At 37.2% G+C, this 16,410-nt stretch overlaps 1 protein-coding gene across 1 annotated transcript in view; it reads left to right on the plus strand.

Annotated features, from left to right (window-relative positions):
- Nucleotides 1-16,410, plus strand: part of WDFY3 (WD repeat and FYVE domain containing 3) — a 341,413-nt gene that overhangs the window by 219,411 nt on the left and 105,592 nt on the right. Inside the window, exons 35-40 of the mRNA XM_042782046.1 lie at nucleotides 1,496-1,656; nucleotides 3,410-3,639; nucleotides 5,350-5,459; nucleotides 7,949-8,131; nucleotides 8,998-9,155; nucleotides 10,258-10,335. Of these exons, the coding sequence (XP_042637980.1) occupies nucleotides 1,496-1,656; nucleotides 3,410-3,639; nucleotides 5,350-5,459; nucleotides 7,949-8,131; nucleotides 8,998-9,155; nucleotides 10,258-10,335 (920 nt within the window). The remainder of the gene's footprint in view (nucleotides 1-1,495; nucleotides 1,657-3,409; nucleotides 3,640-5,349; nucleotides 5,460-7,948; nucleotides 8,132-8,997; nucleotides 9,156-10,257; nucleotides 10,336-16,410) is intronic.

Genomic DNA, 16,410 nt, shown 5'->3' on the forward strand with positions numbered 1-16,410 from the left:
TGTGTATTAATGGGTGGAAAGAGGAAGACAAGAAAAGAGAAACATTTAAAAACTATGTTATATAAATAGATTGTCTTTTTATCAATATCTAATACATTTCAAATTAGTTTTTGGTATCCTTTTGTGTCTAGCTTTTTACACTCAACATTATATTTGTAAGATTTGTTCATGGTACATGCAGGAGTCCATGTATTTTCATCATTGTATATCGTTCTATCATATGAGTATATAAATTTATCATTTTGCTGTCGATGGACATTTGATAGTTTCCAGCATGAGAGTATTATAAATAAAAATGTTATGAATGTTCTTTTTCACATGAAGCATATATATATATATATATATATTATTTATACATTTTTGTTGAGTCTGTACCTGGGAGTAGAATTGTTGGGTCATAGGTAAGTACTTAGTATGCTTAGGGACAGCTTCTAGGACATGGAATCAAATCCCATTAAAATAATCTTTTTCTTTTGTGTCTGTAAACACACAAATATTGATACATTTACGTTGGCCCCAACATTTATGTTAAGACAAAGATGGAATTTAAAGGAGAAAGAAAAGTGATGGGTTAGTATATTTGCTGAGTTCCTGGTGAAAATACCACTCATGGAACCTCTGTGCTATACAACTATCATTTTTTTCTGAAGTAAGTTTGCTGGGAAACTTTAGTATTGTCTTAGCATGCAGTTATGAGCCCTCAAAGCAGGATGTTAGGTCAAACAATGATAGTTTTTTATCAGTTGAGATCAGTCTTATTATATGAAGACCCATATGAAAAGTTTTGCTTAATGGGGTGGTTTAAAGTTTGGTGGAAATAATAATAATAATCACGTTCAGTTTGAGGCTCCTGAATTTGTTTCTGAGAGGGACTTCTAGGGGGCGTTCTCATGAGGTGGAAGGGGTTGCAGTACGTGCATAGCAGCACATGGAAGACAGGAGGGTGGCTTTTAGAGGTAGTGCTAATAAATGCTGTTGAGAGGGCTGAAGGGACCCTTGCAATGTAACCCACGGATTATACTTTCTTTTGGCAATTTTTCTGAAGTTCTTCTGCTTACATTACTCCCTTGCTATTAAGGGTATACTCAAAAGTTGTTTTAATTTGATGGCTTGTTTTGACCTTTATTATATACACACATTCAAATTACAGCTAATAAACTGACTTAATTTTTCCATCAAACAGAAATCATCTGTCACTAAGAGTTTAAGTAGAAGAACTATTTGCTTATTATAGACTGTCTTAAGGCAATGAGTGGCTATACAGTTAGTCTCAATCTATAACATGCTTTCTTCCTGCAGAAATTATTTCTTCCAGTGTGTACCATGATTTCTGGCCATGAACATCATTTTCTTAAAGCATTTCATAAGAACTAGTTGTCATATTTCTTAATGTAATAGATGTACTCATTTGTCCTTAGCCTGATTTGTTTGAGTATCACATTTTGTGCTAGCAGACATCAGTTTTCTTAGACCTTTTTTTCCTACTGGAATTTAGGAGAAGATGCATCTCTGCCTATTACCAGTGGAGGAAGCTACCAGGTATTGGTGAACAATGTGTTTTATTTCACACAACGTGTGGTGGACAAGCTTTGGCAAGGCATGTTCAACAAAGAATCTAAACTCCTAATAGATTTTATAATTCAACTAATTGCACAGGTAATTCATTGTCAGTTGTAGAATACATGTTTTCCCTATGAAAAACTTCCCTATCGTGTCAAAATTGTTGGAAATAAGTGTAACTAATGAATGCTAACATTCAGTATAAAGCTGAGCTTATTAAAAGTGAACTAAAAAATAAAGACTTTAAACCTCCTCAACCCTTATCAGTAGCCTGGTGCCAGTGTGCCCCTTGTAAACTTGCTTAATTCTCTCAAGCTCTGGTCATCTCTTACTGTTGGTATTGCTGTTTATTACCCAGATAGCTAGATTTCCTTCTTCTGGGTTTAATACCTTGAGTTACTACCCATTTGATAGATTTTTGCAGTATAATACATCAGTGTGTAAAGGCTTAAAGAGTACAATAGATAGTGAAGGACTATTCTGTTTTTGTAAATTTAAAGTATATAAAGTCCATTCTTGTCCTTGTTCCTTTGAAAATGTCACTTAAGTGTGTGCTTTGGGTACCTTTGATTTAGGAGTATTGGTCTGATTTAGCACAAGTTTTTAATCTTAATTCAGCTCATAATATAGAAAATAGAAAACACTGTTATCATGTTTTATTAGCATATGGTCTATAGAGTTTTCTCATCTAAGAAATTTTTATGAGATAAATTTGTATTTAAATCAAAAAGAGAAATTAATAAGTGAGAAGATGAAGCTAAAATGTCAAAAAAAATTTTTTTTCATTTAACATTTTAGGTAATTTTCTTTTTTCAATGATTTTGAACAGAAAGCATTCACCCTAACAAAGTTCCTTTGATCGGAGACTCTGCCCAGATGGTACTTTATCTTCTCTGTAGGCTGCTGCAAAAACGGCAAGGAGGCCACATGTTCTGACCTCCTCTAATCCCACAAGAGGAAGGCAGAATCACCATCAATAGTGCAAGGCCTATTACTGCAAGGCCAGACATGCTGCCTCCCTCCAGCCCTTTCACCAACCGTTCCTCCCAAAGCACCCACCAATTATCTGGGTTCGATAATTCGCTGCAGTGGCCACACAGAACTCATGGATTACGGGGTTTATTAGGGAAGCACCAGGCTACAACTCAAGTTCAGGAAGAACGCTCAGTCTCTCTCCCAGCCCACCGCCTCTCAACCAAGTCTCTCAGAGTCTCTCCCCCAGCAGTGCATGTCTCTCGGTGTCTTACTCTGCAACGCGTGTCTCTTGAGTCTCTTTCCCAGCAGCACGTGTCTCTTTCAGCAGCACGTCTTCCTCCACCAGCAATCAGAGAGTTCTGCCTCTAGGAGGCCTCCTTTTGAGCCTGGCAGGGTGGTCAAACTAGCCAATCATAGCATCAGAACTCTAAGCACCTGAGAGAGAGTGGACACCTCCCAGAACATTGTATTGTGCCACTCACAACAGAAATACTCCAGGTGGACACCGTCAGCAATCAGGAGCTCCTCAGTTGCTCATAGCAAATCCCACCTTGGAGTTTACAAAGACTTATGGGTAGAAAAGCCACACTAAGTAATTTACTACACTGCAGCTGCTCTACCGCAGCAGAGTTACTGGGCTCTCCTCACTGGTCCAACTTAACACCCTCCATATATGTTTATGTGGTGTTCATCTCATTTATTTTTATTTATGTATCTCATGAGTTCTGAGTTTATTAATAGCAAGAGCTTCATATTTTTAAACTTAGTATGGCATATGGGATGTAATAAACCTAACAAAAGTTCATGATTGAATGATAAGCAGATATTTCTTTTCCATGCGTTTTACTAAGTCAAGTATCTTTTACATTTTTAGTCAAAACGAAGATCCCAGGGATTATCACTGGATGCAGTTTATCACTGCCTGAACAGGACCATCCTCTATCAGTTCTCACGTGCACACAAAACTGTTCCTCAGCAAGTAGCTCTCCTTGATTCACTCAGGGTCCTCACTGTAAACAGGAACTTGATCCTGGGACCTGGGAACCATGACCAGGAGTTCATTAGTTGTCTGGCTCACTGTTTGATTAATCTGCATGTTGGAAGGTAAATCCTTTAGGTTCACTTTGCTATGTTGAATTTGTCTTTGATATTACTTCTTTGTTCAGCTTTTCTGGTAGTAATGTTTCTTTTTTCTATTTTATCTAAAATTTCATATGAAAGGTGAAAGGCAAGTGTTGGCATTTTTCTAAAGGAACAATTCATATTTTTTTCTTTAATTTTCTACCTTGTTTACTTTTCAACAGTGACCATATATGTCTCTTAAATACTTTTTAAAAAGAAATTTGCTGTGAAAGCAAATAAAATATGTTGTTGGAGGCTGACAAAATACTTGTATGGTAAATGGTATTTTTCTGCTGATTACTTTGCTAGATAGTTCTTTAGTGTCTCCTGGAGGGGAGGCACTGAAATAGGGGCTGGGATGAAATCTGAAAGCCTTCTGGGGGCATGCAGTCTAGAAGGGAAGACAGATAGATAAACACAAAACCAGTCAGGTGTGTTGAGTGCTATACTAGATAGAAGAAACACTGTGCTGGAGCACATAACTCAGGGCCCTAGTTAGGAAGAGATACCCCTTTAATTGAACCTGTGACCTAATAGCAGAGGAGGTTAATCCTGCAAAGGGGATGGGAAAAGGAGCTATTGGAAGAAAGAGCAGTGTATGTGATTGCCCAGAGGAGAGAAAGAATGTGACACATTTGGAAAACTGCAATTACTTCACTGCTACTACAGCAAAGAGATGTGAGGTATAAAACTGGAGAGGGGGCCTGTATTTTAGTTATCCAGTGCTGCTATACAGAAATACCACAGGTGGATGGCATCAATAAACAGGAATTCATTTTCTTACAGCTTAGGAGCCTAGAAGTCCAAATTGAGGGTGCTGGCTCTAAGGGAAGTGTTTCTTTCTCTCTCGGGTCCAGCGGAAGGTCCTTGTCTCTCATAGCTTCTGCTCCTGGGCAATCTTCATGTGGCTTGGCATCTCTCTTCCTTCAATTCTGCTTCTCCTCTGGCTTGTTTAATCTCTTTCATATCTCAAAAGAGATTGACTGAAGACACACCTACACTAACACAGCCTAATTAACATAACAAAGGCAACCCATTCCCAAATGGATTTATAACCACAGGCATGTTGTTGTTGTTATGTACCCACGAGTCGGACTGACTCATAGTGACCCCTCCTTGGGTTTCCGAGGCAGTATCACTACGGAAGTAGATTGCCCCATCTTCCTTCCAAGGAGTGGCTGGTGGGTTTGAACTGCCAGCCTTCTGGTTAGCAGTCAAGTGCCTTAGGCACTAATAGAGGTTAGGAATTACAGCGTGTATTTTGGGGGGACACAATTCAGTTGATAACATATGAGGAGAATATTTTTAGTTAAACTAACTTTTTGGATTTGTTTGGTAAAAATGTTAATAATCAAAAATTAAGATGCTCATCTTGATGTTATGTTATTGCTGTAAGTTGCTATTGAGTCATCTCCGACTCGTGGCACCTCATGTACAACAGAACAAAATGCTACCCAGTCCCATGCCACGTGATGCTAGACTTGAGTTGAGTTACATTCAGACAAGTAGATCTGAATGGCATGTTCATGGCAGACATTCTGTGTGGTACATCTGCTGTGCATCAGCTTGCCAGTAATGAAACTTTGTGATGGAGCCAGAGTTTATCTTGTTTCTGCAGAGTACTACATAGTCATAGAGTTTTCAGTTACCATCATTTCCTTCATATAGTTTAAACTGACTGGAATTTTTCAGCAACGTGGATGGATTTGGACTGGAAGCAGAAGCCCGCATGACTACATGGCATATTATGATTCCCTCTGACATTGAACCAGATGGTGGTTATAGCCAAGATATTAGCGAAGGTAATTACTTCTGTTTTTTGTTTATTTTCATTCATTCGTTTCCATTTTAAAAGATTGGAAAAAAAAATTGGCATCAGAAATTGCCAACATTAAGAATTCTCTTCCAGTAAGTCACTGCTGTCCATACACAGATGTGCGCACAAAATTTCTCCTGTATGGCAGAATTACACCACTCACTGACATTGCTAGCCCTCAACATTTATTGGTGATGCTGAGAGACTTGATGTTTGCATTTGCACAGTTATTAGTACAGCATTTGTTTCTAGTTAAGTAATATATATTAACTGGTACTTCACATAAAGAGAGCTAATGGTGGTGGTGGCAATGTTATGGTCAGACCCGACGCATAGCGACCCCTCCTTGGATTAGCGAGGCGGTATCACTATGGAAGTAGATTGTCCAACCTTCCTTCCAAGGAGTGGCTGGTGGGTTTAAACCACCAGCCTTCTGGTTAGCAGTCAAGTGCCTTAGGCACTACGCTACCAGAGCTAATGGTGGTATTACACATATCACACTAGAGGCAGATATTACTGGGACAAATTATCTTTTATTGTCTTTTTCTAAAATCTTATTTTCACATTGAATCTGTAAATCTTGAGGATTAAAGTTTTTGGTTAGATTGTTTTCTCATTTCCACGTGGCTCAGAGGAAAAGATTAGACCATCGTAGTGCAATATTTTGTAGGACTTGTGCATATGATTTCAGCTTTTGGAATGGAGACACTTATTCTTTCTCTTATGCATTCATTTAAACATTAATTTGCTCTTCATTCATTCACCCTAATTTTTGGAAGCCTAGACACTGAGGGCACAGTTATTTTTACTCCCAAATAATTGACAGTCTTTAACATTGGTTCTCAGAGCAGTATTTTCAGACGAGTAGTATCACATAATTTGGAAACTTAATAGAAAGGCATGTTCTTTGGCCCCCTTCAGATCTGTTGAATCAGAAATTCAGTGGGTGAAAACCAGTAATCTGTTTTCATAAGCTTGCCAAGTGATTCTGGTGCTTGGTGAAGTTTGCCTGGTCTAGAGCTGTAGTCAGACTAATGATCAAGAACTCTGAAAGCAAGATTAAATTTAAGAACATTTGTTCATTATTATGTCTTACAAAAACATCAAGAACATCTAACTTAATTTTGAACTCACCTTCAGTGTTCAAAGTTCTTAAGTAGAAAAAGCTAGATAAAGAAATACATGTAAATTTTTCCTATTATAAAATAAAATTCAGTCTTTCTGCATGAGTTTAACAGTTTCACAAAACTTTTCCAAGTAACCAATCCTATTTTTACTTATCTGAATAATCCATTTCAGTAATAACAATATATGATGCATTGTTTTTTTGTTTTTTATTATTGTGATTTGGGTGAAGATTTACAGAGCAAATTCACTGTCCACATAGCAGTTTACATATACTTTGTCTCATGACATTGACCGCAGTTTACCACAATGCAACAGCTCCCCTCCCACTTCCTCCCCATAGTTACCTCTTCCCAGTGTCCATCCCTCCATGGACTCCTGACCCGTAAGCTTTCTCCCTGTGCATAGGCAGCCCTTCTTTCTCAATTCTTCTTCTCTCCAAGGAGTGTATCTACCTCAGGCAAATGTTCAACTCATATGTCTGTCTTCTGTTTGGCTGGAAACCACAGGTGTGGGTTCAATTCCAGACCTGAAGGGCAGCTTGGGGCCATAGTCTCAGTGGTTCCACCAGGCTCTATCAGACCAGCAAACTTGGTCCCTCCCCCCCTTTTTTTTTTTCTCCAAATGATTTTGAGTTTTGTTCCACATCGTTTTCCCTATCAAGGATCCGCTACACAGATCCCCTTCTAAGTGGATGACAGTGGTAGCTGGGCCATCTAGTTCTTCTGGTCTCATAGTTGTATAGGCTGCCGATTGGATGGTGTACCAGTCACTAGGACTAATTGTTTCCATGAATTTTGGTTTTCTTCATTCTTCTTTGCTCTGGACGAGGAGAAACTCATCGTTGCATCTAGATGGCAGCTTGCTAGCTTTTAAGATTCCAGTCGCTACTTGCCAAAGTAGGAGGTGGAACAATGTTTTATATAGTTATGTTATGCCAACTGAGCTTGATATCCTCAGCGACTATGGTCCCAAGCCCTCAGGTTTAACTACTTGGTCCCTCTGGGTAGTTGGCTGTGACCAAGCAGTGACCACAACCTTCCCCTTGTCAACTCTGCTATACACCTGGGAATTCTGATCATTCACATAAACTTATAGGACCATTGTCTGCCAACCTTATGTATGTTCTTGGATATACTCCCCATTTCAGAGACATACATAATAGTTCAGCCTGTCCACCCATCTATCCACCCATACACCCATGCTTGGCTTCATGATGCATTGTTTTGACTGTTAAGTGCTATAGTCAAAATTCCTAGATTAAAAATAAGGAAATTAAGAACTGATTTTATATTATGGTTTTCATCATGTGTTTTCTTTTCTTTTTTTTTTTGCTGTTCATCCCTCTAGGGCGTCAGCTTCTCATAAAAGCTGTCAACAGAGTTTGGACTGAGCTGATACATAGTAAGAAACAAGCCTTAGAGGAGCTTTTTAAAGTCACTCTTCCTGTGAACGAAAGGGGCCATGTGGACATAGCTACAGCAAGGCCACTCATTGAAGAAGCTGGTTTGAAGTGCTGGCAAAATCATTTGGGTAAGAAGGTCTGCTGAGATCATGTGGCCGGAAGACAGCTACACTGCTGTTGTGCATGAAATGCACTTTAGACATATAATTAAAACTTTCCCAAAATAGGATACTGTGATGGAAATAGAAATGAAAATCAATACATGTTCCATTCTAGAATGTTTATGCTGAGTTTGACTTTTCTTAACTCAAAAGTTTGTTATACATCTGTGATCTATGAGTTTAGAAAATCATTATGTTGTACTTAGCTGTTGTGTGGTCATTCTCTTGGCTGCATGTTCACCATCCCTTATCCATAAGTCTGAAATCTAAAATGTACTGAAAACCTGAGCATTGGTTTGTTTATTAATTTAGTGCTAAAATTCTCTTGGTAGCAAACCTAACTTTACTTTTTCTATCCTATTTGGTGTAAATATTCATATATTTTCTGCTGAAATGTTAATGTGTTAAATTATGATTTGTTACCCTAGACTCTTGGGCAGTATTATATAATATTATATAATATGCAATATATGTTCTATGTCCCCTTTTAAAAATCTGAAACATTCTGAATTCCAAAGTATACAGAGCACCAAAGGGATTGGGAACCATTAGTAACACAGTACCTGATTACAGTTAAAATAAATTTGCATATTATTGCAGACCTGTGAAATTTCTACCAAATATAAGTTCACCTGGTAAGTAATTCTCAAGCAGCTATCTTTGAACATCAACAAATGAATTTCTAATATCAAAAGAAAATTTTCTGACTCTGTAATATAGCCTGCTTTTGATGCCTGTAGAATTGTGGTGTTTGTACATGATAGAAAAGTGCTAAAAAGAAAACTAATAAGTATATGGAGCAATTGTAAAATAATCCAATTTTAATTTCATAGCCCATGAAAAGAAATGTGTAAGTCGAGGAGAAGCGTTACTGCCCACCACACAATCCAAATTGTCCCGTGTCAGCAGTGGCTTTGGTCTTTCCAAGTTAACAGGATCAAGAAGGAATCGGAAGGAGAGTGGTCTTAATAAGCACAGTCTTTCCACCCAGGTACAGTGTGTTCTTTCATTGCTGATAAAGAAATTTAGACTTCAAGTTTCAGTTACAGTATTTTATGTAATATACTTAACATGTACATGCAGATCATTTGAAATGGAACTTTTCTGTATTTTTCCTTTAGAAGAGATAGAAGTAACTCAGATTATGGGAACTTCTCTTTGTTGTGATAAAATTGCATTGTGAATGTTGTGTATTTATATCCATTTCATAAATGGACATGACAGAAGATAACATGCAGAGAATAATGTATGATCAGAATATGGATAATTTTTCTCAATTTTTCTATACTTCCCATAATATTGTTATTGTTAAATGTATAAATTTTAAAACAATAGTAGAACAAATAGGTTTTTTTAATTTTTTTATAATCTTTTTGTGGTATATACCTAATAAGGATTAAAAAAAAAAAAACTTTTCTATCTCCATCATTAATTTTTCCCTCATCATACATCTGTCAACATCCCAGAATCTTAAATGGCAGTTGTGAAAAGGGTCTGAGAAAAACAGTGTATGTCAGTCATCCCCTGTGTCAGATTGGGCTCTCCAGGCAGCACACTCTAAAGTGAAGTTTGGTGTGCAGGATATTTTATTAGGGGATGTCTTTGGGATCAATACCTGTGGAAAGAAGAAGAAAACAGTATTGAGCACAAAGAAATGACAAGCTGAGATGCAGGCCCAGTGACAGCCTTGACTGACCTAAGTGGAGCTCTGGATCCAAAATGGCCTGTTACAGTTGACCTGCATTTTATTGAAATCACTGAGGTTCCATATTCCCCAACTCAGTCAGCCATTGAATGTGAGGCATCCAGTGACTCTGAAGGTGAGGCAACACTGAAGTGACTGACAGTACTCCAGGAAGCTAGAGCAGCAAGTCCTGCCTCAGAAGGGCATTTGAGGGGGTGTCCATCATTCCAGGCCTGCATTAGATTCAATATATAATCTGACTTTTTACTGTTGGATTTATTTTTAACTATAGTGGATGCTTTTTACAGAATTTTAACCACTTGTTTAGCATTAATTTTAAGACTAGTTAACTTATTTTTCTGGTAAATCCATGAGATATATTAAAGATTCTTTTTCTGTCCAATGTTAGGAGATTTCGCAGTGGATGTTTACCCATATTGCTGTTGTCCGTGACTTAGTAGATACACAGTATAAGGAATATCAAGAGGTAAGAATTCATATGCATAAGGATGATTTATTTTGCATTCCCATGAGAAACAACTGTGCTTTTTCTCAGGATGTTCCTACCCAATTTAAGAGAAAATTGCTGAATTGCATTCATCATCAGATGACTGTTTTAAATCATCCTTGTTAGCATCTATTTTGCCCATTGATTTTAAGATAGAAAAATTTGAATTTCCTATGGGCAACTGCATTAAAAAGCAACAAACTGGAAATCAGTGCAGCTGAATCCTATCAACATTCACAACTGACATGTTGCATACCTGTCTTTTCCTTTTATTGTTTTGTTTTGTTTTGTTTTGTTTTGTTTGAGTTTCCATGCTCAGCTGAACCTAATCCTAAGTAATATATACAAAATCATGAAAAGAAGCTCCAGCATAAGAAATAAGAGCACATCATTAAACTGTAATCCATGGAAGCTAGCACTGTGCAGGGTTACCTCACTAACTCAGGGTGATGTCTAAGCTAGGTCTTGAAGCAAAGGGCAAGCATACAGTAGCCACTGGGAACCTCTCCAGCCTATAGGAGCTCCCTTGCCTCTCACCTTCTGCTGAGCATCTTGGGATGAAGGAAGGCAGCTGGACTAGGAATCTTGTGACACAGAGGACCTGAGGCCAGTGTTAACAGAGCTATTCTGGAGGAAGTGACATTGGATGAGAATGAGTTGGTTCTGTCTTTGGCTGTTTTCTGCATTTCTTCTCTCATGTGGAAAGGCCCTTAATTGATCAAGGCTGGTTGCTGGGTTATTTGTGGGGGCCAGTCCATTGGACTGGGGTTGGAGAAGCCTATGGATGTCTGGGTAGCACAGGAAGTAACATCTTCTTATAGCCTGGTCCTGTGAGTTTGGGGAACGGTGTAGAGAGCTGTGGTTTGGAAGACAGAATTTAAGGTGATCATGAATGACCTACCATTTTCTTATTTTCTTTTTATTATGATTTGAGTGAAAGTTTACAGAGCAAATTGGTTTTCTACTCAAACAATTCATACACATTTTGTTTTATGACACTGATTGCAATCGCCACAATGTACCAATACTCTTCCCACTTTCTCTTTATGGTTACCATTTCCCTTTTTCCTTCCTTCCTATCCTTCTTGCCTTCTGAGCTTTATCCCTGGGCAAATGCCGCCCTTTTGATCTTTTATGGTTAATTATTCTAAGAGTGCATACCTCTCTGGTTTACCTCTCCACTTGTCTATTATTTGGCTGAAAGTTGAGTCATACGGTAAGTTTAGTTCCAGGCTTGATGGGTAACTAAGGGGCCGTAGTCTCAGAAGTTCCACCAGTTCTATCAGACCAGTAAACCTGTTTTGTTTTGTTTTTTTAATTTAAAGACTTTTGTTCCACATTTTACTCCTATGTAGGATCTACTGTGTTCTTTTTCAGAGTGGTTGGCAGTGGTAGACAGGCACCATCTAGTTTTGGTTTCAAGGTTGTGGCGGCCGAGGTTCTTGGGATCCACTAATCCCTTGGACTGACTGTACCCATGTATCTTTGATTTTTTCTTTGGCCGTTTGTCAAAGATCAGGTGTCCATACATGATTGGGTTTACTTCTTAGTTTCCAATTATTTTCCATTGGTCTATGTGTTTGTTTTTGTACCAGTACCAGGCTGTTTTAACTATTGTAGTTGTATAGTAAGTTTTGAGATTGGGGAGTGTGAAGCCTCTTACTTTCTTCTTCTTCTTTAGTAGTGCTTTATTTACCCAGGGTGTCTTTCCTTTCCAAATAAAGTTGGCAATTACTTTTTCCATCTTGTTAAAGAAAGATGATGGAATCTGGATCAAGATTGCATTTTATGTGTAGATCACTTTGGATAGTATTGACTTTTCACAATATTAAGTCTTCCTATCTATGAACATGGTATATTCTTCCATTTAGGTAAGTCTCTCTTGGTTTCTTGTAATAGTGTTTTATAATTTCCTTTGTATGTGTCTTTCATGTCTCTGATTAGATTCATTCCTAAATACTTCATGTTTTGGGTGGTTATTGTAAGCAATATTACTTTTCTGTTTTCCTCTTCAGAGTTCTTTTCATTAGGGTAAAGGAATCTAGCAGATTTTTGTATTTTGATCTTGTACGCTGCTGAAACTTGCAATTATTTTCAGTAATTTTCTTACTGAGTCTTTGGAATTTTCTATGTATAAGATTGTATCAGCTGCCAATATAATTTTACAACTTCTTTGCCCATTTCCTTTTCTTCCCTTATTACTCTAACAGGGAGTCCCAACACAATATTGAATATAAATGGTGATAAAGGACATCTTTGTCAGGTCCTTGTTCATAAGGGAAATGCTTTCAGAATTTTTAGAATGATCTTGGCCATTGGTTTCATATATATGCCTTAATTATGTTGAGGAATTTCCCTTCTATTCCAGTTTTGTTTAGGGTTTTTATCAGGAGTGAGTATTGGATTTTGTCAAATGCCTTTTCTGTGTCAATTGATATGGTCTTGTGGTTCATTTCCTTTGTTTTATTTATGTGTTAAATTAACATTGGTTGTTTTTAATGGTAAACCATCCTTGCATACTTGATATGAATACTGCTTAGTCATGATGTGTTATTTTTTGATATGTTGTTGGAGTCTATTAGCTAATATTTTGTTGAGAATTTTTGCCTCTATGTTCATAAGGGATATTAGTCCATAATTTTCTTTTTTAATGATGTTTTGCCTGGTTTTGGCATCTGGGTTATACTTGCTTCATAAAGTAGATTTGAGAGTATTCCTTCCTTTTCTATATTCTGGAATAGTTTGAGGAGAATTGGTGTCAGCTCTTTTCTCAATGTTTAGTACATCTCACCATTGAAGTCACCAGGGTCGGGCCTTTTTTTTGTTGAGAGGTTTTTTTTGTTTTGTTTTGTTTTTTTTAATGACCTGTTCGATTTCTTCACGTATTATGGATCTGTTAAAAGTTTCTACCTGTCTGTGTTAGTTTATGTAGGTAGTGGTTTCTAGAAATATATCCAGTTCCAGGTTCAAATTTGTTGGGCTACATTTCTTCATAGTATCGTGATACTGGCTTTTTATTCGAGTTGGTTCTGTTGTGATGTCACCCATTTCATTTCTTACTCATTTTATTTGCTTCTTTTCCTTTGTTAAATTTATCAGTGGTTTGCAAATTTTAATTAATCTTTTCAACAAACCAACTTCTAGTCATATTGATTTCTTTCTGTTGTTTTTCTGTTTCCTTTATTTCTGTTCAGATCTTTACTATTCCTTTTCCTCTGATGACAAGAGGCTTTTTTTTTCTTTTTTTTTTTTTTTGCTGCTCTTTTTCTTATTGTTGATAATTGGGGTTAAGGTGTTGAATTTGGCTCTTCTTGTTTTATGTATGCTTTTATTCCTTGAAATTGCCCTCTGCATACTGATTTTGCTATGTCCCAAAGATTTTGGTATGTAGTGTTTTCATTCTTATTTGGTTCAAGGAATTTTTAAATCTCATTTTTCACTTTTTCTATTCAGTAGTTTCAGTAGTTTTTAAGCAGAGTATTATTCAGTTTCCATGTGTTTCCTTTTTGTCCTTTGATTTTCCTATTTTTGATTTCTAAATTTTGTAGCAGAAAATCTATGGGAAGAATACTGAATAATAAGGAAGCCTCAAAAGAAGATGGAAGGAATACACAGAATCACTGTACCAAAAAGAATTGGTTGACAGTTATTTCAGCAGGTAGCATATGATCAAGAACCTATGGTATTGAAGGAAGAAGTCCAACCTATACTGAAGGCAATGGCAAAAAACAACTCCAGAAATTGACTAAATACCTACTGAGATGTTTCAACAAACTGGTATAGTGGTGGAGGCTTTCACATGTTTATGGAGAGAAATTTGGAAAACAGCTCCCTGGCCAACAGAATGTGGAAATTATAAAACAATATCATTAATATCACATGTAAGTAAAATTTTGCTGAAGATAATTTAAAATCAGATGCAGTAGTATATTGACAGGGAACTGCCAGAAATTCAAGCTGGATTCAGAAGAGGGCATGGAATGAGAGATGTCATTGCTGATGTCAGATGGATCTTAACTGAAAGCGGAGAATACCAGAAAAATGTTTACCTGTGTTTTATTGACTATGCAAAGGCATTCACCTGTGTGGATCATAACAAATTATGGATAGCATTTCAAAGAATGGGATTTCCTGAACCTTTAATTGTGCTTTTGAGAAACCTGGGTATAGACCAAGAGTCATTCATTCAAACAGAACGAGGGAATAGTGCATGGTTTAAAATCAGGAAAGGTGTGTGTCACGGTTTTATCCTTTCCCCATACTTATTCAATCTGTATGCTGAGCAAATAATCCAAGAAGCTGGACTGTATGAAGAACACACCATCAGGATTGGAGGAAGGCTCATTAACAGCCTGTGATAAGCAGATGACACGGCCTTGATTGCTGAAGGTGAAGGTGAGCTGAAGTACCTACTGGTGAAGATAAAAGACTATAGCCTTCATTATGGATTATACTTCAACATAAAAAAACAAAAAGCCTCACAACTGGAAAGCAAGCAACATTAAAATAAATGGAGAAATGATTGAAGTTGTCAGGGATTTCATTTTACTTAGACCCACAATCAACACCCATGTAAGCAGCAGTCAAGAAATCAGACTACATATTGTAGTGGGAAAATGTGCTGCCAAAGAGCTTTTTAAAATGTTGAAGAGCGAAGATGTCACTTTGGAGACTGAGGTACCCCTGACCCAAACTATAGTATATTCAGCAGCTTCATAATATATGTGAAAGCTGGATCGTGAATAAAGAAGACTGAAGAATTGATGCATTTGAATTGTGATGTTGGTGAGGAATACTAAAAACATGGACTGCCAAACAACAACAACAAAAAAAAACTCACTGCTGTCGAGTCAATTCCAACTCATAGCAGCCCCTCCTTGGGTTTCTGAGGTGGTATCTCTACTGACGTAGATTGCCCAGTCTTTCTTCGGAGGAGTGAACAAACCTATCTTGAAGGAAGTATAACCAGGAGGCTTCTTGGGAGCAAAAATGACGAGGCTTCGTTTCATGTACTTAGGTCATGTTGTCAGAAAAGACCAGTCCCTGAAGAAGGATATCATGCTTGGTAAAGTAGAGGGTCAGCAAAAAAGAAGACCCTCAGTGCCTCAACAAGATGGATTGACACAGTGACCGCAACAGTGGGCTCAAGCATAGCAAGGATTGTGAGGATGGCACAAGACTCAGCAATATTTCATTCTGTTGTACATAGGGTTACTATGCATCAGAGTCAACTCATGAGCACCTAACAACAACATAACAGTTTTACAGCATTGTTATCTGAGAAGATGTTTTGCAGTATTTTGATGTTTTTGTGTTTATTGAGGCTTACTTTGTAGCCTAACATAATGTTCTGTTCAGGAGAGTATTCCATGTACACTGGAAAAGAATGTACGCTGTGCTGTTTTTGGGTGATGTGTTCTGTACATGTTTTTAAAATCAAGTTGTTTGATTGTATTGTATAGTTCTTTTGTGTCTTTGTTGGATTTCTTTCTAGTTATTCTATCCTTCACTGAAAGTACTGTATTAAAAGTCTCTTACTATTATTAAGGATTCATTATTGCGGAGTCATCTGTTTGTCTTTTAAGTTCTGTTAAAGTCTGATTTATGTATTTTGGGGCTGTTTCATTGAGTGCACAGATAATTGGTATGGTTATGTCCTTTTGTTCATTTGATTCCTTTCATCATTATATAATGTCCTTCCTTGTCTCTTATGGTGATTTTTGTCTTAAAGTCTATTTTATCAGAAATTAATATTGCTATTCCTGCTTTTTTTTATGCCATTTGCTTGAGACTTTTTTTTTCCAACCTTTGATTTTTATTCTGTTTTTGCCTTTGTGTCTAAGGTGTGTCTCTTATAGACAGCATATCGATGAATCATGTTTTCTTATCCATTCTGCAATTTTCTGTCTCTTGATTGGTGCATTTAATTCATTTACATTCAGTATAATGGACAGGTATGAGTTTATTGCTGTCATTTTGTTATGTTTTTTTGTGTGTGTGTGGTGTTGCTGATCTCATTGTTCCATATAATTTTCTGTGCTAAGCTCTTTTTTG

Source organism: Orycteropus afer, unplaced genomic scaffold (assembly GCF_000298275.1).
Source record: "Orycteropus afer afer isolate SDZICR_OR568_19922 unplaced genomic scaffold, OryAfe1.0 scaffold00227, whole genome shotgun sequence".
NCBI lineage: Eukaryota > Metazoa > Chordata > Mammalia > Tubulidentata > Orycteropodidae > Orycteropus > Orycteropus afer.